The following is a 20,825-nucleotide window of genomic DNA, read 5'->3' as shown; positions in this document are numbered from 1 at the left end:
GGTTCCTAGGGTTGGTTCTTAGACTGCAACCCTCCTGCAGGGGACCTTGGGGCAAGCCCAAGCTGTGGCCAGCTTTGGGTGCTGGCTTGGTCTCTATCATTTGTTTGCCTTCACTCTCTGCCACCCCAGCCTACCACCCAAAAAGCTGAACTGCACATCATCCGTCCCATGACACCCTTCACAGTTACAGAGGGAACACAGAGCTGTGCCAATGTGCTGAGGGCTGTCTGCCTGCCCGCAACCCCACCCATCAGGAATGAGCCACCTGCATCCACACACAGGTGTTTCCTGTGCTCCTTCCTGTTGCCGTTTTTTTTTTTTTTTTTCTGCTCAGCGTGGCTTCCCCAGCAGGTGGTTAAGGACCAGCCAAACCTCTTATACACAGCTCTAAAACACTGGGGGCAGGGCTCCCTGGGGATCTGGGTCACCCCCCCATCCCCACCCAGAAGGGACTGTTGGCACCTCTTTAGCTCGGCCTGAGTGCAGGTGCACACTTTCCCCAGTGTGTCACATTGCTGTGCTACTACTACAGCCACTGGGACTCCAGAGTGGACTCAGGGAGTGGGGAAGGCCTTGCCTGTGCATGGTCTTCCCTGCCCCTGGATAATGAAAGCCCTGGAGAAGGGAAGGGTGGAGGGCCATTTTCTCCAGCCTTGGGTGTGGGCCTCCCTCAAGCCCTCCTTAGAACAGGCCTGCCATCCTAAAACCCCACCCCACCTTCAAGTTCCTTCCATAGAACTCTTAGCCTTCTGGGGTTAACACACTTAACATGCTGGGCAGCTCTGGGGAGGAGATGAGCCCCCCCCCCCCCCGCCGGTGCCCTGCTTCCCAAAACAGGTTAGCCGGCTCTGGGGAGCCACAGGGTTCAGTCAGGTTTGTTATTACAGAGGAGGTGGCTGGGGAAAGGAGGGACTTGCTGTTTAGGGTTACAGGGAAGCCATCCCGGTCTCCTGCCACCCAGACCCTAGCTCTACAAAGATCTGCTCTCCCTTACTACCCAGCCCTCAAGAAGCTCCTTGTGCTCAGTCTCTGTAGGAAGCTGCTAGGGCTGAGGGGAAGACCTAAAAGCCTGGCATTCTCTGACGGGGTCCTTCTGCCCCCTGGTGGCCAGAAGCTCTAGCCACCACCACACCTTTTTTTCTTGCCTGCTGCTTCATTTTTGCCTCCTGGCAACAGGGTGCTAGCTGCTAGGGAGCCATTCCCAGGACTGGCACCCTTTAGCCTTCTCTAGGCCAACCCCATGGTTTGGCTCCAGCCTGGGCCCCTAGCTTCCAGGCCCAGAGCACGCCCAGCCAGCAGGCTGAGCCTCCTCAGCAACATGCCACCACCCTTTTCCTCTGCCCTCTTCTCCAAGCCCACTTCTAGGCCCTGGGCTGTCTTCCACCCAGATTTCCAGGGCAAAAGCACATGCAATTGTCACAATTGGAGTGTGGGCACACTAATGTCAGGAAGGGCCACAGCCAAAGGGTGCTGGAGCCAGAAGGTCAGGAGTACATTAGGCCACACTATGTAGGAAAGGCATTTCGCTTTTTTATTTTCTGTAAAACTCTGTAAATAAAATACAAAACCAAGGGACGTGGTGGGGCAGAGGCAGGATGGCCAGGCCCGGGACACTGATTTGTGGCAAGTGTGCTGAGCTGAGGCTGGGAGGCACTTGACGACAGGCACTGACTGCCAACCCCAACAGCAACAGAAGAATATATTAGATTTTCATTGATAGGAATCTGTGGGGGAGGGGTGTCTGGAGCCAGCCCTCACCCTCCCTGCCAGTGCCTGGTAAGCCCTGAAAGTAGGGGGAAGGGGCACTGAGAGCCAGTGGGTGGGGAATTTAGAATGCTGTGCTGGCCATGCTGCCAGGCCCGAAGATTCGGGGCAGGGCGTCCAGTGACTCTTCTAGCCGTCGATGGGCTGACTGTCCCTCTTCCCCTGTAATGGGTAAGGATGGGGTTAAGAGTAGCCCTAGCCCCACCCTGGTCCTCCCACCCTTGACCCCATCTCACTCCTACTTCCATCATCCAAAATGCCTCAGAACTCTACTTGACCTATATCTCCCATCCCCAAGCCTCACCACACTGTTGCAGGCTCTGCCGAGCAGCTTCCCTCACGACTTCTGTGTCTGTTTGGCACAGGTACACCAGGGGCTCAATGCCCTCAGGAGCCTATGAGAGGAAGAAGCACTGAGGTGGGCCCATTGGAGTAGGTGGGAAAAACCCAGGGCCTGGGGCTAGGGGAGCCAGGAGGGGAGAGAAAGGGCAGGTGGGTTGGCAGGGATCACCTTGATGCAGCCTAGGGCCAGGCAGCCGGCCACTCTCATATGCACATCCTCATCCTCGAGTTGGTCCAGGAAGCACAGTAGAGCCTGGGTAAGGGTAGGAGAGCGCTTAGCCACACACTGGGAGCCTAGGACCTTAGCCTTTGCCGTCAAGGGAGCCCTGTCCCACTCTCACCCTTTCCCGGAAGGCAGGGCCCAGCGACAGGCTCCGGAGCTGGGTGCTGACAGCAGCCATGACCTTGTTGTTGCCATGGACAAGGAGGGAGCTGAGGGCCCGAAGCCCATCCCTTCGCAGCCGCCCCTCAGGTGCCAACCTTAGAGCCTTGAGCACAATAGCCTGATCATCTGAGTTCAGATTCTGCACCAGTAACACTGAAAGAAGGAGGGGGGGCTTGAAACAATGTAGCAGGGCAAGGAGCATCTTGGGATGGGGTTTTCTGTACACTCAAGTCCTTATCCATACCTTAAGACCCACCCATAGTGTCAGGCCACTTTGTGATCAAGGCCACTGCCTTACCCTCCTCAGCAGTCTCGGTCACATAAGCCTCCATAGAGGGGCTGTCCAAGGTTTCCACATAACTCCAGAACTGGAAGACAGTGAGCTGCTCTCCAGGGCCTGGCTGGGGCCTCCTGGGCAGCTTCTGCCCCAGCACATCCTCCAGGAACTTGACACACACTGTGGGGAGCAGTGCCGTAGACCTCAGGGTTTGGATGGGAACCCAGGCCCACAGAGGGAAGAGTGCTCCCACCGTAGGCTCAGGTCCAGGGACCCCCTGCCCAAACCCTCCCCATCTGGATCCTCTTGCACCAAGGCACAAGCCTTAGCTCAGCTCAGCATGTCTGTGTGGGCTGACCTGGCTTTCCCTATGGTCCTATCACTGGGGATCTTAGAAGGGAGAGCAGAGGGGGCAGGTAGGCGGCCCACTCACCAGCCTCAGCTAAGCCTGGCTGGCGCAGGGAGAGACGGGCACCATACTGATTGCAGAAGGTGAGGAGCACCTGCTTCACAGGGCAGATGAAGGGGCTAAGTCCCTCTGTGCACTGGTCCCAGAAGGTCAGGAAGCCAGGCCGAGAGGCCGAGAACTGCACCACTGTGAGGAGGTGTAAGAAACCATCAGCAACAGAGCAGGCAGGTGGGCAGACAAGTGTAGGTGGGGTAGAACAAGGAAGGAGGTTCAGGGCAGACACCAAGCCAGAGCCCACAGGGCCTTTACCTTCCTGGGCAGAAGTAGCAGGGACTTCCCATTGCCTGCTAAGCTCGCATACTGCCTCGAGCACTCGGGCCTCCCTCAGCAGCCGCTCCAGGGCCCATGCTTCCTGGCATCGCAGGGGCCCAAATGTGCCCAGTTTCTGGAGAATAGGGGTGGCCAAGTAGCTCAGATCTCAAGGTAGAGCTTGGGGAGGGTGAAGCTCAGGGACTACAAGTCCCAGCATGCATTAGGAGAGATTGGAGGGAGCCAGAGTGTGGGAGGTGTTCAGTAAGAGCCAGATGCCAGGGACCTGGGGCATTGGGGAGTGGAACCTAGAGCAGGTGTGGAGGGCTCCCTGAGGTAAAGGGCTATAAAGGGAGGGTGCCACTAGCCTCACCAGCAGGAGGCGACTGCAGTAGTACAGGTGCTGGACCAAGGCAGTGTCCAGAGCTGGACACTCTGTGCTGAGGGGGCTGGCACTGGGTGAGTTGAGGCTGTCCTCAGCCCCAGGCTCCAGGCTGCTTGGGGGCCTGAGGGAAAAATGGGGTCAACCACCTTAGTACACACATCATCATCATCTGGTCACCAGTGTATTTTTATTAAGTTCTCCCATCCCAGGCAAGAAGAGACAAAGCACAGACAACAGACAATGGGTAAGTTCATGGAGAACTTTGGGAAGGAGGAAGGGGCTGCTGGGACCAGCAGGTGGTAGCAGGGGTCTTCAGAGTCCATCTGCCCTCTGCCACATCCAGCTAGGGCTGTAGGGTTGCAGGTGGGATGGTCTGTGCAATGTGGAGTGCAAGGGGTTGTCGTCCAAGGGGCTCAGGGCACAGGGCTGTGCAGCAGCAGATGGAGGAGGGGCTGGACATGACTCTCAACTGGGAATTGGCTCATTTGGGGCTGGGCTCTTCAAGACAGCCAGGGAAGATGCTGGGGGACCCAGGGTGAATGGGGAATGCCTGAAAGGACTCACGAGCTTATGGAGACTGGCTAGGGAAGCAGACAGACATTTCAGGGATGAGGAGGAAGAGGGTGGTCAGAAGCACTGGGGATACAGATGGGGTTAGAAACATGGGCATCAAGGACATATGAGGAGTACACGGGAGGGGTGAATACAGATGCACCCACAAGCAGCCCTCCTGTCCACTTCCAGCCTTGCTGCACTACTCATGTGCTCTACCTAGCCCCACCTCACCTGTTCCCCTTTCTTGCCTTACTCCTTCACTGGCACTCACCTCACTTCTTCCCCCTCACCTCGCCCCGTCTTACTTAGCCCCCGTCACCTGTCTCCAGGACGATCATTGTCTTCATCTTCATTCTCATTGAGGAAGCTGAAGCTTTCCAGGGCATGCTCCACAGTGATGCTAAGACTGGAGGCCCGGCTGCGAGTCAGGCCTTGTCTCTGCTGAGGTTGTGAAGGGAGTCAGAGCTATTGACACTGCCTGGCTGCCCTTCTTGTGCTGCCACAGCCCAGCCTGGCCCTCCTTACCATGAGCAGACTCTCCAGCCGGATCACCTCCTGCTCCAGTCCCTGGAGCTCTGGGAACTGGCCACGATAGTCATCCAGGGCAGCCATTAGGGTTCCCAGTGCCTCCTCCAGCCTCCTGTCTCCAGCCCCTCCAGCTGCTCCTGGAACTGGGGCCTGGGCAGTCATGGCCACGCTCAAGTCTGAATGCTGGGGCACAGGGGCTAAGGGTGAGGGAGGGGGGCTTGGGATCTGAAGGATGGGCTCTGGGGGGTCTAGAGAAGGGTTTGTAAGGGGTTCCCAACTGGAGGCAGGACTTGGGTAGGAGGTGCTTGGGACTATGGGGTCTGCCTGAGTGCAGGGAGTGGAAGCTGGATGGCTACAGGACAGTGGGTTGGAGTCTGTGTGTGTAGAGGGGCTGGGGAGTGTGGCAAGGTCTAGAGAAGTGGAAGGGCTTACAGTTGTAAGGGTGGGGCTTGTGACAGGGTGGATGGAGCTGCTTGTGGTCTGTACTGGGTCCTTAGCATTGGTGGTTGGACTAATAGTGGTGAGAGTTGATACACTGGCTTTATGAGTAGGGCTTGTGGTAGTGTGGGTGGGGCTTGAGGTGGTATGAGTGGGGCTTAAGGTGGTATGGGTGGGGCTTGAGGTGGTATGGGTGGGAGTTGTGGTAGGCTGGCCTTGGCCCTGGGTACTTGGCGTAAGGCCTGTAGTAGTGGGGGTAGAGAGTATGGGCTTGACAGTGGGGCTTATGACAATATTTGTCAGGTTTGTGACAGTGTGGCTAGGGTTTGTGGTCTGGACTGGGCTTGTAGTGTTGGGGGTAGGACCTGCAGTAGTGAGGGTAGAAAGCATTGGCTTGTGGGTGGGACTTGTGATGGTCTGGTCTGGGCCCATGGCACTGGGGGTAGGGCTGGTAGCAGTGAGGGTAAAGGGCTTGGGCTTGTGGGTAGAGCCTATGGCAGTGTGAGTGAGGCTTGGAGCACTACCGGTGGAGCTTGTAGTGGTGTGGGTGGGACCTGACAATTCTGGAGACCTAGAGTCTGAGGCCTTGTGAAGAGAGTTTAGATGTTCAGATGGGGCAGGGTCTACAGATGTGTGGACAAGGCCTATTGCACTGAGAGAGGGGCTTGTGGCAGAATGGTCAGGGTCCTGGGCAGGAGGGACAGGACCAGGATGCTCCCCATGGGTGGGATTTGGGTGTGCAGGCAGGTTAGGTCCCTGGCTTTCCAGGCCCTCTGCCTCTACTGAAGCCTCAGCCAAGGCAGCATCCACACTGGCCTCACTGATGTGGCTCAGAGTCCGGCTGTAGGGGGCATGCCCGTTGGCCAGGACTGGGGCCATGGCTCCCTCCTCATCCATGGGCCTAGAGGTGGGGGTCTCAGGCCTACGGAAGGCAACTTGGATGGGTAGAGGCTCAGGCTGCTGCACCAGGGGCCTTGGGGCTGAGGAGTGGCGGGCAGTGCCCGAGAGCTGTGGACTGGATGAATCGTCTGAAGATTCGGATGATAGGGACCATGCTGTCCCATTCTCCAGCTCCTCCTGCCGCCTCAGCATATTCTAGGAGAGAAGAAAGGGCATCTCAGGACCATCCTCAGGCTCCTGGAGGATGGTGGGGCCTGTGCCTGGGTTGTGACTCACATAGAAGGCCTGCTCCCGAAGCGAGGGTGTGTCTGGTGGGCTCTGGCTATAGGTTGAGAAGCGCTTGGTGACTGTGGAGGCCTTGTTGACAGTAGAAGCAGCTGAGGGCTGGTCATCCTTGTCGAAGGGGCTGGGAAGGAAAGAGGCTATTAGCAGGTGCCATTGGCCCCGGGCCCTATCCCTAATCTCCTCAGCTCCACCAACCTCCATGTGACTTCCAGGCTGAGCTTGATGGTGCCGAGGTCATTGATGTCCACAGCCACAACCTGAGGCAGGGCGGCAAACAAGTCCTTGGTCTCACAGGAGACGCTGCCTACAACCACATGGTTGGCCAGGCCCTTCAGCTCTGTCACCTACAGCCAAGAATGCATCATGGGGTCACAAGAGTGTAGGGGTCATAAGCTCATGGGAGATCAAAGGTAGGAATTTGACAGAGGTTTTGCAATGGTCATTGGGTCATGAGGAGGTTGCAGGGATTGGAGTTCTTGGAGTAATGGGACCATGGAGGCTTGAAACACTCTGGGAGCATGGGGATCACAGAAGTCTAAGTTTGTAGAGTCATTGAAGTCATGGGGGTTTAGGGGGTCAAAGAGGTACAAGGTCAGAAGGTCATGGGATCACATATTCACAGGGCCATGGAGCCAGAAGGGGTTCACAGGGTCATGGAGTCATAGGATCATGTGTCCTGTGGTCCTGGGCAGAGGCGTCACCTTGATGGACAGGAATTCCGTGAGCAGAGGAAGAAAGACGGTTTCCTCACTGTCCCACACCTGCTTTCCGCTACCCTCAATGCGGCCCCGTAGTTTCCAGCGCTGACGCCCATATTTCATGTAGATCTAGGGGAACAGGCAGGATGAGGCAGCCCTTGGTGGTGTGACCCTGCCATCCCAGTCCTTCCGTGCACATCCTCATACCTCATACTGATCACCCACACACAGCCTGGCGAAGCCAGCCAGCCCTGGGAGTAGAGGAAAAGAAGAGCCGTGTTGAGGGAGGGGTCTCAAGCACACACTTCCCTCTCCCCACTGTCAGTCTACCCCCACCACTCAGTACCTTTCATCCGGAGATGGAACTCTCCCAGCTGTGCCTCCAGCTCACTCTCCAGCAGACACATGCTCTGGGAGAGACGGGCAGGGACAGGAGGAGGTCAACAATCATTCTCCTCTCACCAGCTCTGCCATACCCTGAACCTATGCCTCATGGGCACCCATCCCTCACCTCTGTGTACTCTCGATGCCCCCGAGTGGCCTCGGCCAGGCTGTCCCGGGCTTCACGGCTCCCTGGGGACCCAGTGCTGTAGGCACGGACCATGTTGTAGGCACCATCCCGGAGACGCCGCTGGACACAGTATGCCTCATATAGCTCATCGATCTGGGCAAGTGAGTGGGGTGGCAGTAGGGACATTGAGACTCACTACTGGGGTTGCTCACCCAGGGCTTAGCATCCCCCCTACCACCCTAAAACACCCAACCCCAAAAGCCACACCACATGCACACATGCATGCTGCATATGTACCTTGCTGGCATGGAACTCCAGCCGTCGCAGGAAGCGTTCAATGGACTTGACTTGCTGGGGGAGAGGTGCGTCAGGAGGAGCCTGAGGCCCAGGGCCCTTTACCCTCCCCATGAGCCAACCTCTTTCAGCACCATTCTCTATACACTCACCTTGTCTAAGTCATACAGGAAGCCCTGCAAGGGAAGATGAGAGGGAGCACTTAGAAGGTATGGGATGTACCCCAGCAGAGCACTTGCCCACCCAGACCCATCTAACGCCTCTCCTGTACAACCTTCCCCCCTCACATCACAGTCCATAGCCACTCCAGTCAAAGCAGGGATTGACCAACCTTCCCACATGCTTGTCCTTTGGTGGGTACTGGTGACACAGATCTAGTCCCCAAAACCCCTCCAGTACCCCTCCCCCCACCTCTTCCCTGGGGTCCCTCCCCTATCCCACTCCCTTTCCTGCAATCCTGCAAACCCTAGGAAGAGCTCTATGCCTCCTCATGCATGGTTCCCTCTACCAAGGAACCCCTATTCATCCTTCAAGACTCAGCAGAAGTTTCCTCCTTTGGGAAGTTCTGAGCTGTTCCCCAGAAAGAACCATGGCTCTCCCTCAGTAACACTACAGTATAACCTGTTGTTCATGTCTGTGTACCCCACTAGAGCTCCCATGGGCAGGCACTGGGTCCCAAGCAGAAAGTGTGCACAGCCTGGGGAATGTGGGGATTGAAACTTCCCTGGCCTTTCCTGATATCCCCTTTTCTAGTCATACTTGGACTAAGTCACCCCAGAAAACAGTCTTGATGTTACCCAGGGTTGGCCCTGTCCATCTCCCCAACACTACAAATAAAAGCATTAGCAGTCCAGGGCATCCTTGTCAACCCTTCACTCACCAGGCGGGAATTCCTCTTGGATTCCCTTATCTGCCCTTGGAGTTTCTCTTGCTCTTGCTGGTGTACTTCCAAATAAGCCCTGGGAAAGGGAGTGACAACAAGAAGTGGCTTACCTCTACAGCCTCCAGCTCCCCAGGGTACAGGCAGTGGGGAGAGGGTGTGAGGTTGGGGAAGGTTCCCACTAGCATAAAGAGGATGGGGGGGCTAGAGGAGGGGTCCTGGGACAAGGCATTGGAAGGGAGCTGCTTACGTCAGGCCTTGCTTGAGCGCAGTGTATACCAGGTCCAGCCGCTCTGGCTGCGGGACCTTGGGGGCTGGGTGCGCCACAGCAAACATCCTGGATACTCGGGAGAGCGCTGGGGGCTTCCGTGGAGGCCCCGGGGGACTGAAGGCCGGGAAGCTCCTGAAGAAGAGTCTTCACTCAGAAAGGGGCAAAAGGAGTCCCCCAAACCCTCACTGCACACCCAGCTCCAATCCAGTCAGACTCTCTTGACCCCATCAGCCCCCCTCTTCTGCGTACCTGGGCCCCCGCTCGTGGCTGCCGAGGACGCCTGCGAAGGACTGGCTCCTATTGACCCGGGCGCTGAGCAGGCGGCGCTGCGGCCGCACCGACAGGGACATCATGGAATGAGTCCGCGCGGGGCTCCCTGGGGGTGGCGAGGGCGGGTGTCCAGCGCCAGTCGGGCCCTTGAAGCCCCCTCCCCGCGGCCTGTCCTCCGTATGTTAGTCCTGCTGGACACGGCCTAACGATGGGAGTCCGACAACCCCACCGGCCACTGCGCTAATGACAGGGCTGCCGCGAGCGTCTCGGCCTCGGACTCTGCGTGGCCTCGGCTCGGCCCCCACTTCCTGCAGAGGTGCAGGCTCCGCCTGTCGCACGGGGCAGGAAGGGGGGTCGCGCGGGGACCCTCCCCGGCTGGGAAGGGGCAGGAAGGGGGCGGGGCGCGCGAAGAATGTGCGGAAGTGCCTGTTTACCCAGGGGCGGGGCAGACTCCCCAGCCCTGCCCCTAATCTCCCCCCGAAAGTGGACCGAGAACTCCGCGCCCGCACCCTGCGAGGCTGCTGGAGGTCACCTGGCGGGGCGGGGTGCGCGCTTTGAGCCCAGCGGAGCTGCCCGACAGGCCCAGCCGGCGCGGGTTTGGTCCCGCGACCCGCCCGCTCCGGGTAAGCTGCTCCCTTCCAGCCCCCACCAGTTCCCAGGCTCCCAGACGCCAGAGCCCTCCCGGCGCCCAGAACCGGGGGATTCCCAGAGTGGGGGGCAGTGCCGAGAAGTGCCCCGCCCCCTCCGCTTTCCTGAGACTCGGACCTGGAAACTGAGTCACAGACACGTTTTCGCCCGCGCCCTTAGCAGGAAGAGATCCTCCGTAGACCCCCACCCTGCTCCGGAGAAACTCGCGCCCCTGTCCCCCACAATCCGGCCTGCACTCCCTGAAGCCAGCCAGGGAGCCTTCGCAGCCCAAGGCCGAGTCCTACCTTTCTTCTTGGAGTTCATGGTAGGTCCGGGACAGGCCCCCACGCCCCGCGCTTGCCCTCCCCCCCGTTTCCCCGCCGGACCAGGGCCACTCGGTGCCCGTCAGGCTGGGTGCGCGCTAGCTCCCAGCGACTCTGGCTGGGCTTCAGCTCCTCCCGGCGCTGCCCCCCGCCCAGTTCCTGCCGCCTGACTCAGCCCGCCGGGATGGGGCGGGACGGGCGGACGGGGAGACCAGGGGGGCACGGGGGCCTCAGCCTGTCCCGCCTCTGGGAGGGGTGACTGGGGGTTCCCCTCCAAGAGGGGACTGACCGGGATCTTCTAGGCTGGCATCGGGGAGTGTGGGTAAAGGGAGTTGAGCCGTGAATATGAAGGGATAAACAGAATGAGAACACGGAGTGGGGGCTGGATTGGCTGAAATTTGGCATAGGGGGCTCATAGAGTGGCTGTTGAGGGGTGCTGAAAAAGGGCTGAACACACAGAGGGCTGAGAGTTGGGATTCTGGATGTGAAGGCTAGAGAGTGGGTGCTGAGTGGAGGGGCTGTGCCAGTGGAGGGCATATAGTCCGGCACTGAGCATGAGGGGTCAGAGAGGCTGAGAAAGGAAAGGAGCTAAAAGTGTGGGATATTCTGTGTTGCTGCCCCGAGAAGGAAGCAGAGAAAGAACTGAGTATAGCCCCATGCACCCCTGACCTCCACCCCTACACCTAGAGAGGGGTACTCAATCTGGGCACTCTCCCTCTCTACCCCCAGGCCCCCAGCAAGAGAACCCACTGCGCAGTCAGGGCCTCCTCTCTAACAGAAGCTGCATCCTAAGGCAGAGGCCCATCTTCTGGTCTCCAGCTCCTGTGGGCCAAATCCCCTTAGTATGAGCCCGTTCCTGCCCCCAGTAGCTCTTCCTTGAAAACTCCTTGTCCACTTTCAGCCAGGATAGAGGCCACCATACCTAGGTTCCACTGGGCATCCCATGCCCTCAGAGGGGCTGGGTTCTCTCCCAGCCCAAACACTCCTGCTCCTTGATGCTCAGTGCTGTTGCACTGGGCTTCCTTTCTCCCCAAAAGGCTGGATGGACCTAGGGATCTGCATTTCCAAAAAGCCTACCAGTCCCCTATAGATTCAGATGCCAGATATCCAAGGACCCCAGTTTGAGAAATGCTATCTTCTATTCCCTCCTTGAAAGATGGGTGCTAGTCACCCTACACTGGCAAATATGCATTCAGTGGACTCACTGACCAACACTGGCCTCTCTGCATTCTTCAGCTACCGTCCCCCCAGCCATGGGAACACCCCAGCCTTATCACCTGGCTCTGGAATGCCCCTTTCCTAAATCACAGCTACACTAACTACAACCTTCAGGTTCTCTCCATCACCCCCACCTCACCAGCCTTTTACCTGAGACCTGTTAGGCTCTTAGCTTATTTGTCCAACTGTTCACTGAGTGACAACACTGGGCACTCCTCTACCCACCCCACCCCCTACCCCAGAGAGGAGGACCCACATGATTCCAGCATGTTCCAGTAACTGGAGATACAGCCAGAATTGCACAGACACCACCCTGCACAGAGCTCACAATCCGCCTCTGCTTCCTTTCTCTCTGCCAGCTCCCTCCTACCATCTTTTCCCTACCTTCCCTGCACACCCTTCTCCCAGCCTGAATCCACAGCCATGACTCTGTCACTCACCTGCTGCTAATATCCCCAGCACTCTGTACTTCTCTCCTACCTGGCAGAAACCAACCCTGGGCAACCTAACTCCCTACCTTCTCTGTACCTGCACACATGCTGGCAGGAGCTGCCAGAGGTCTTGGCCCAGCAGTTGGGCTGGAACGATGGCAAATCTCAACCTCAGCTGGGCTCTCGTTTCCCACTGGGGAAATCCTAGTCATCTCTCTCCCTTCTCACAGAAGATGAGTGTTTCAGACTTTCTCCACAAGCCTCAAACAAGTGCAAGCCACTCCCACATAAAAAATGAAAACAACCCTGGAAACGACCCAAATGCTCTATAGCAAAAACAATGAACATACAACTACATGCAACAATATGGATGGATCTTACAGACATGAAGTGATGTTGCGTGAAAGCAGCGAGATCACAAGAGATGACATATGTATGATTCCTTTGATTTGAAGTTCAAAAACAGGCAAAACCCATCTCTGGTGATAGAAATCAGAATAGTCGTTACCCTTGGGAATAGTGACCAGAAGGGGATAGAAGGGGGCTTCCAGGGTGGTGGTGATGTTCGATTTCCTAATCTGGGTTCTGTTTCCTAATCCTATGTGGTTGTGTTCCTTTGTGAAAATGTATCGAGCTGTACCACTAAAGACATGCCCTTTCTGTATTCATATTCTATTTCAATATAAAGTTGACTTTAAATAAATAGCTACAAAAAGAAATGAGCCCCTCTGTGGACCCTGTGTCTCTTTCTAGCGACCCCACCCCTCACCCCTTTTCAGAGCCAAGATTCTGGAAAAGATATGTATCTCCATTTCCTCTCCACACCCACCACTCCTGACTGGTCTGGACAAGGTCACCAGGGCGTCCCTGCTACTGAATCCAGTGTCCGACGCTTAGGCCCTATCTGCGTGATCTCAGTAAAGCTTTTCACTCTGTGGCTCTCTTCCTCTTCCTTAAGCCCTTCCTTCCCTTTCATTTCAAGAGACAACATGCCCCTGGTTGGCCACCTATCTCTGGCTGCGCATCTTATTTTCCCACAGAGGATCTGTCTGTCTCCTCATACTCAAGTGGGGCTCATTCTCCCACCCTTGGGCTGTGTACACCTCCCACAGTTCAATACCATCTAAATGTTGCCAGCTTCCTTACCTCTCCCTTGCCCAAACTGCTCTTCTGAGCACCAGGCCTGTGTATCCAACTGCCTGCCTGTTGCCTCCCAGAAGCTGATGACAGCGCAGAGTGGGCTATTAGGGATGTGCTGACTTGGTAGTACCCAAACTGAATTCACCACTTTCCTCTTCCAACTGGACTCTCCCCAGTCTTAACTTCTCCATGACAGCCCCACCATCTGTTTACCCAGTTCTACGAGATAGAAACTAGGAGTCATCCTGGATGCTTCAGTTTCTATTACCTTCCACATCCACCAATCCACCCACTCCTACCATCTCTGGATCCCGCCCCCTCTCCACCCTCACAGATAGAATTCAGGTCCAAGCTATCACCAACTATCACCTAGAACCCTCCTGCAGCTTCCTAATGGACTCCCTGTCTCCACTTTTACCCACAATGATCCATTATTTATTCAGTAACAATATTGCTCTTCTTAACATTCCAGTCACCTGACAATGCCAAAAACTGCTTTATCGAGTGCTTCCTACAGACCAGACACTGTGCTTAATTAACACACATCGTTTCATTTAATTCTGGCAAGAACCCTATGGGGTAAGTCCTATTCGCCCCAGTTCACAGATGACAAACCTGAGACTAACTGGCTGTGTGACCTTGAGCAAGACATTCCTTCACATTTTTGGTGTTCAGATACCCATGTGTTCAATGAGGATAACAATAATAACAACAGCTGCCCTAGCCGGTTTGGCTCAGTGGTTAGAGCGTCGGCCCTCAGACTGAACGGTTGCGGGTTCCATTCCAGGTCAAGGGCATGTATCTTGGTTGCAGGTTCCCCATCCCTGATGAGGGGTGTGGGGGAGGCAGCCAATCGATGTGCCTCTCACGTTGATGTCTCTCTCTACCCTCCTCCCTCCTTTCTCCCTTCCACTCTTTCTAGAAGTCAATGGAAAAAATATCCTTGGGTGAAGATTAAAAATAATAATAATAGTAATAATAATAACAACAGCTATCTCACAGGGCTGTTGGGGAATGAAATGAGATACTTCCCTCTATAGGTAATGTTTGGGAAAAGGAGAATTGTATGTGGGGTATGGAAGTTGGGGTGGACACACTACCACACTGAAAGCACACAAATATTCACTGCTGTTATTAACAGTTATTAACCTGCCCAAGATTACACAGCTGGTAAATGGCAGGGCCAGGATTCAAACTCAGGAGGCCGGACCTCAGGACTCTAAATCTTCAGTGTCCCTCTATTCTGACTCTTGTGAAACATCCGTGGGTAACCTCCTGCTCCAAATATAAAGTCTAGGCTCTCTGACATGACCTACAAGACTGTTGTTTCCCTCATATACCTTCAATCACTCCTTCCCTCACAGTCCCCAGCTCCTCCTGTAGTCTTTCTATTGCAGCTACTGAGACCCTCTCTCAATACCTGCAAGGCTCATCAGCATTAGAGCTGCAGCCCCCATTGCTCCTGTAACCTCTTCCAGCTATTTCACCCTGACCAGTTCCCTCTCCTTTTTCAAGTCTTACCCTATGACTTCTTCCTCCAGGAAGCCTGCCTGGGGTTGGTTCCTCCTTTTAGATGTCTCATAGCTTCCTCCCTCTGATCCTGAGGTCACATAACTAGGTTGTCAGTTCTTCTTTAGGGTCTGTCTTCTAACCAGACTGTGAACTCTGGGGGCTGGGGCCTGTCTGCTTGGCTCACTGCTGTACCCTCTGGGCCTGCACCAGGGCGATGAAGGAGGTGGGGAGCTGAATTCGTTTGGAGCTGAGTGGACTAGGCTGTCCAGACACAGGAACAGTAGTTCCTGAAGTGTTGGAGGGGTGGATTTCAAGTCTAGTCCACTCTACCTCCCCTCCCCTACATACAAATTTCCCTGTCCCTCCCCCACTTTCTCATATCAGCAAGTAAGGTCTTCTCCCTGGGGATGGGCAAGGTGAGGGTCCTCTGGAATTCTGGAACTGAGAGAGTGGGCTGGACTCAGACTAAGCTGACGGTCCCATCAATTTTCTTTCTCTGATGGGCTTTGCTGCCACCAACCCCCTAGTCCCACAGGGACCAGGATGTATTATTAGTTGACCCAGACTCCTCCCAAGTGACTGTGGGCACATCCACCTGAGTGACCATTTCAGGGGGTGGATAAGCAGGATTTCTCCCTGCTGCAAGGTAGGGAAAGAAGTGAACCCTTCGAGCTAAGGGAGAGGGTCCACCTGAACTGGTGGGGGTTGGCTAACAAGAGCCAGTGGATTCTCTGGACTCACACCAGCCCTGAAGTCTGCTCTGGACATGGGAAAGAACCCAGGTTCCAAAGGTGAAAGAGCCTGGAACACAGCCAGCTTGGGGCAGCTTGCAATGGAACTGAGGCCACCTTCATGGCTCCTGATGCTGTGACCCCCCAATACCCTCTACACAGCAAAACTGGTGCACTTGTGTGAGACAGGAGGTCCTACCACCTGCACTGCTCAGCTCAGCGGTATGCCAGGCCAGTCGCCTCCCTGGAAGTCCCAGTCCAGCCCCGCCCCACTGCCCAGCCACGACTGAGGTAAACAGAAGCTAAAAATAACCCGGGCAAGGGGGGCTGCAAGGGAGAATGGGGTCCCTCCCTAGCCTGCCCCAGTCTCCATGGCAATGCCCCAAACCCGGTTGCTGATGTCATGCCAAACTGCTGGAGCTGGGAGGGAGGGGGGCGCAGCAGGGCCTGAGACCCCCCACCCCGGAACCAGGCGGTGGCAGCCGGTGGCCTCACTTCCTGCCGGCCCCCTCCCTAGTCAGCTGGTCACATTCCCCAGCCGGCAGGCTTCGTGCTGGAAGCCTAGCGGCCTCCCGGGGCCAGGGGCGTCAGTCCCCGCGGCTGCGAGGGGGTGCCCTGACTCAGCCGCACCCTTCCCGCCAGCTTTTCCACCCCGGAGGGACCATCCTGGCACCCTGTGTGTTTCCCCCACCCCCACTCAAGTCCAGGCCCCTCTCTCTCCCCGGCTGTTGCCCCAACAGGACTCAAGACCCAGAGTGCGGGTTGAAGTGGGAGCTAAGTCAAGCCTCCTAGCGTCTTGCTGGAGTATTTTGTACCTCCTTCCCCGATTCTCATCTTCTCTGCCCCTCCCCCTCCATGCCACGGAGGTGGATAGTGCGTGCAGAGGCAAGAATTCAGATCTGGGTCTAATTCCCACCTCTCCAAACCAGCTGTGTGACCTTGAGAACACTACTTAACCTCTCTGGCCTGTTTCTGTATCTGCCAGATTGTCATAACCCTCCTAAGGAGGCTGTGCCGGCGCTGTAGACTGCAAACCCACCGATGGTGCCAAGGGCACCGTTATTGTTACATTAGACTGCACACAGAAAGTGCTCAGCCTGGACACGCATTAGGAGCAACCCAGTGGAACTGGCTGGGAGGGGTTAGTCCCAGAAGTTGGACTCAGGCCTCACCGGTGAGAGGAGGGTGCTGAGACCAGACTTAGCCCTGGTGAGCAGCCCCTTCCCCAAACCAGTTCTGCAGGGTGTTCAGGCCCGGCTGCTTGCACCCCACACCTGCCTCCCATTTCCAGGGACAGGGTCCGTTCTCCCACCGCGCAGGGGCAATCCTCTCAGGCTTCAGCCGCACAAGGTTTGGGTGAAAAGCCCAGCCCCCAGGCCAGGCTCGGACACCTCGGGCCAGGCCCCAAAGCGGCTTAGGCCGGCTGGTGAGGCCGAGATTAGCTCATCTTGGAGGCCGACTTGCACCCCTTTTCGCCCCCTCCCCATTCCTAGCTCCAGCGGCGAAGGCAGCTGGGTTCCGGGAAAGCGACCGTGCCAGGGCCCAGGCTGGCGCCCAGGGCCCGCCCTCAGGCCTGGCCCACTCCAGAGCCCCGGGGCACCGGCCGCCACGGCCTTGCTGTGGGTTGGAAGGAGGCAGCGCCGGGCGCGGCAGGGCCGCAGGCGGCGGCTTTTGTGGGGCGAAGCCGCGTCTTCCGCGCCCAGGGGGAGGAGAGAAACGACAACGTGCGGCCTGGGTCTCGGGTATGGGGTGATGTGGGACAGGGCCGCAGCCGGGGCAACAGATCCGGGACCTACCGGGAGAACCGGCGCTCTAGCCCCCGCCCGGCCCTCGGCTCCCGGAAACCGCGGGGACACTCACATGGCTGAGTCGGGCTACGCGGACCTCGCGCCCTCCGTGCGCTCTCCGCCGCCCGGCCGGTCGCCCCGCAGCTGCCGCTGTCGCTGCCGCCGGCGCCCGCCGCTCCCGACACCCCGCCGCCCTGCAGCCCCGCTCCTCCCCCGGCCCGCTGGGCCCCACCCACTGCGCTCCCGCAGCTCCGGCACCCCCGGAGGCGCCCACGGCTGGCTCCGCCCTCCCGGGTAACGGGGCGGCTGGTGGCCCGCCGAGTCCACCAGCCTGCGGGTAGGCGGGACCCTGAAGGACGCGAGGGCGGCGGTAGCTCTCGGGACCGGCGGGCACAGGGCGGCTTTACAAAGGCAGTCCCATTCCTTCCCACGCATACCCCAAAGCCGGGTTCGTCGGAGAGCCCCGCTTGCTGGTCCCCTCCTCAGATTCCGTGGCCTCTAGAGACCTTTCAGCACCGCGCTCCCCTCCCCCCATCCGTGACCGCCTGAAACTGGTCCTGGGGCGGCCGCTGTTGGTTTGGTTTGGCTGGAGGAAGGAATCAAGGTCAGTTTCTGGAAAGGGGACAGGGAGGCCTGCATCCTAGCCATGGGCCCCCATCAGCCCTGTCTTCTGGGCCAACCTCGGTTTTCCTGCTGTAGAGGCAGGCTGCCCTTCCTGCCACCGTCTGGGCTCTTAGCCAGGTCATGCAGTCACCGCTCATTGGGTATGACTTCTGGGGAGTCTGAGGTCTTGCTCTTAGCATGGGCGAGTTACTGGGCTTGGGGCACATGTTGGCAAAGCAGGCCAGAGCTCTGTCCTTTCCAATGAGGGGTCAGGAACACTCACTGACTCTCCCCTAGAGCAGGTTGAGGTGAAGCTTAGAGCTGACCCCGCACTGGTGTCAAAGGGTCAGCTCCACTCCCCCTGCCCCCTCCCATCAATAAGACACCACTGGCCCTCTTCAACCTGAATGCTCTGGCTCCTGGACCCTTCAGGCTTTACTCCTGTAGTCCTTCACCTTTAAAAGTAGCACAGACACACCCAGCAGTGGTTTGAGGGACTTTAAGAGGTTCCTGAATATACTACTGAGAGGTTGGGGGACACAGAGACCCTCAGGGCACTGACATCCTCTCCCTCAGCAGTTCTTACCAGAGACACACCTCACCTTCTCCCAGCTCTCCCAGCTCTCCAGCCCCTCCTCTTCATCTCCCTTGTCAGCACTCCCTTCTTTGTAGTCCTTACATCTGGGGGTTGCTTCCAGGGACTGGGTACTTTATTTCCCCCACCCTAAGATATAATCCAGTCTCAGGCCTTCCACCCACCCACTGCTGACCATCCAAAGCCTTCCTGTGTGCCCAGAGCCTTCTGTCCCAGAGCTCCTGGACGACCCACCAAATTTCATGACCTTCCCCAGAAGGACTCTTCTCCCTTTGTCCTTATTCCTACAAAGCACTGTTGTCCACCCAACCTTGCACCTGAGCCAAATGCTGGACCTCTCCAGAGCTCTCAAAACTGACACCCCTTGGTTCCTGCCCATCTCAAGTCATCTCAGCAAGGCATCCTCTGGACACTTTCTCTGAAGACAGCCTCTCCTTGTTATGCTCTGTTCCCATGTCCTGTGGACTCATATCCTCATGTCACTCATCACCACCAGGCAGCATGATGCCCATGTGTGCTCTCAGGCCTAAGTCTGCCTCGCTGTGGGTCTCTAAGCTGTGTGGGGGCAAGAGTCGTGAAAGTCCTCGTCACCTGTTTCTGGCTCACAGTTCAAGAAATACTTTGCCCTGACCAGGTAGCTCAGTGGGTTACAGCACCGCCCCTGACATGCCAAGGTTGCAGGTTCCGTCCGCGGTCAGGGCACATACAAGAATCAACCGATGAATGCATAAATAAGCAGGACAACAAATCGATGCTTTTCCCCTCTCTCTTTCTCTCTTCCCCTTTCCTCTCTCTCTCAAATCAATTAAAAAAACATTTGTTGAATGAGTTGAATGAGTAAATGCATGAACTCTGATGTCCTCCTTTCTGACCCCCACATTCCTGCAGCCTCCTAGTCCTGTTGATTCTACCTCCTTAATATGCTTCAAATTCATTCCCTCTTCCCCTCACCTCCCACTACCAGTACTCTGTTGTTTATTAATTCATCTACCATATACCCACTGAGCAGCAGGCTGGCCCCTGGGATGGCAGTGGCATAGCTCTCTCTGTGCCATTGCTCAGCGCCGATTGTGCTGGCACACCAAGGCACTGTCCGAGGAACTCTTTCTCAGTCTGGAATTCCGGAATTCCAGAAAATTCCACGTGTTTTTTTTAAAAAAGTAACTTTAAAAATATATATATATTGATTTCAGAGAGAGGAAAGGAGAGGGGGAGAGAGAGATAGAAACATCAATGATGAGAGAGTCATTGATGGGCTGCCTCCTGCACGCCCCCGACTGGGGATTGAGCCTGCTACCCAGGCATGTGCCCTGACCGGGAATCAAACCCCAATCTCCTGGATCCTAGGTTGACGCTCAACCGCTGAGCCATGCCCAGCAGGGCAGAAAATTCCACTTTTAATGGTTGATTCTCTCATCTTTCACAGTCAATTAATCACTCTGTCTGTGTCTGACCAGGTCTCTGCATTGTGACAGCTAGTACCTGGGCTTGGGACACCATCTATTCTGGCCTCCCTGCCTCCTCCTTTGTCCTTTACAGTTGCTCTCCACCCACCAGCTCAAGTGATCTTTTAAACTATAAATCAGTTCATGTTGACTCTCCAGTGCCCTCAGGGTAAGTCCAGAATCTGTAAAGGGCCAGGAGATCTGGCCTCTATTAGATGGCAGAGGGTGGTGAGAACCATAGCGAACCCCGGGTCCTCAAGTATGGCACAGCTAGTTCTATTTTTGGAAGTAATGCAGTTCAAGTCCCAAATCCCAGAAAAATGGAGGCCTCCCGCACCCCACCACACAGGCACCGTGGCTACAGCCCTCTGAAATCAACTTCATCCCCCAGCTTTCCGTGAGGGGACAGAATAAAATCTGGCCCTTATTGTGCCTGTGGCCTCATGCCTCAGATAGAGTGTGCAGCATTCATTCATTCATTCATTCATTCATTCACCAGGTATTCAGCATGAATTTGAGGAACCTGCTGTGTGCTTGGCCCTGGAGGGGTCAGAAGTGAGGGGACAGAGGTGAGGCCACCTAGTCCTGACCCATGGGAGCTCATTGTCAATCAGGGCAGATAATCTCGGAGTCTCTGCACTTCCTGTGTCACCAATGTGTGTGTGATTGTGATTGTATTTGTGTGCACGTTTGTGTGTGTGGGAGTGTGCGAGTGTGCTCGTTAGGAAGGGCTTTGTAGGGAAGGAGCAGAGGCTAGGTTTTTGGAGGAGTGTCGGGGGCAGAGAATGCAGCAGAGTTCAAGGCATGGGAGGGAGCAGCAGCCTCTCTTGCTGGCAAGAGCAAAAGCTTAATATGGCTGGAGAATTGTGTGAGTCTGTGTTGAGGGTGGAGCCAGTCATGAGAGGCCCTGGG

The 20,825-nt window shown here is 56.5% G+C and overlaps 2 protein-coding genes across 7 annotated transcripts in view; one reads left to right on the top strand and one right to left on the bottom strand.

The window, feature by feature from the left end:
- AGRP (agouti related neuropeptide) overlaps nt 1-20,825 on the top strand; it is a 52,482-nt gene that overhangs the window by 11,896 nt on the left and 19,761 nt on the right. The gene's annotated exons all lie outside the window — the stretch shown is intronic.
- On the bottom strand, nt 1,511-17,460 carry RIPOR1 (RHO family interacting cell polarization regulator 1). Of its 4 annotated transcripts, XM_081118897.1 has the most exons (23): nt 10,434-10,483; nt 9,481-9,607; nt 9,211-9,363; nt 8,961-9,039; nt 8,233-8,256; nt 8,084-8,137; nt 7,787-7,939; nt 7,622-7,685; nt 7,483-7,526; nt 7,279-7,404; nt 6,773-6,921; nt 6,569-6,698; nt 6,319-6,487; nt 4,952-5,151; nt 4,746-4,867; nt 3,860-3,992; nt 3,487-3,622; nt 3,202-3,363; nt 2,790-2,948; nt 2,448-2,644; nt 2,276-2,359; nt 2,069-2,159; nt 1,511-1,926 (listed from the first exon to the last, which is right to left on the bottom strand). In XM_081118897.1, exons 1-23 carry the CDS (start codon nt 10,450-10,452, stop codon nt 1,829-1,831), a joined length of 2,673 nt encoding a protein of 890 aa, XP_080975023.1. In that variant the 5' UTR covers nt 10,453-10,483; the 3' UTR covers nt 1,511-1,828. The 4 variants fall into 4 exon arrangements, with proteins under 4 accessions (XP_080975023.1, XP_080975021.1, XP_080975020.1 ...); XM_081118895.1 differs by lacking the exon at nt 10,434-10,483 and adding an exon at nt 17,344-17,460 and having other exon boundaries at nt 4,952-6,487; XM_081118894.1 differs by having other exon boundaries at nt 4,952-6,487.

The sequence above is a fragment of the Miniopterus schreibersii genome, assembly GCF_964146895.1.
Source record: "Miniopterus schreibersii genome assembly, chromosome: 18".
NCBI lineage: Eukaryota > Metazoa > Chordata > Mammalia > Chiroptera > Miniopteridae > Miniopterus > Miniopterus schreibersii.
Note: the sequence above shows the minus strand (reverse complement) of the source record. Positions and strands in the feature narration are given on the sequence as shown.

Excerpts from the sequence above, each read along its gene's own strand:
- RIPOR1 (XM_081118894.1), bottom strand. Across the intron at positions 8,257-8,960 it reads CCAAGAGGAATTCCCGCCTG|GGCTTCCTGTATGACTTAGA; the intron begins GTGAGTGAAGGG and ends CTTCCCTTGCAG. Across the intron at positions 8,138-8,232 it reads TCCTGTATGACTTAGACAAG|CAAGTCAAGTCCATTGAACG; the intron begins GTGAGTGTATAG and ends CCTCTCCCCCAG.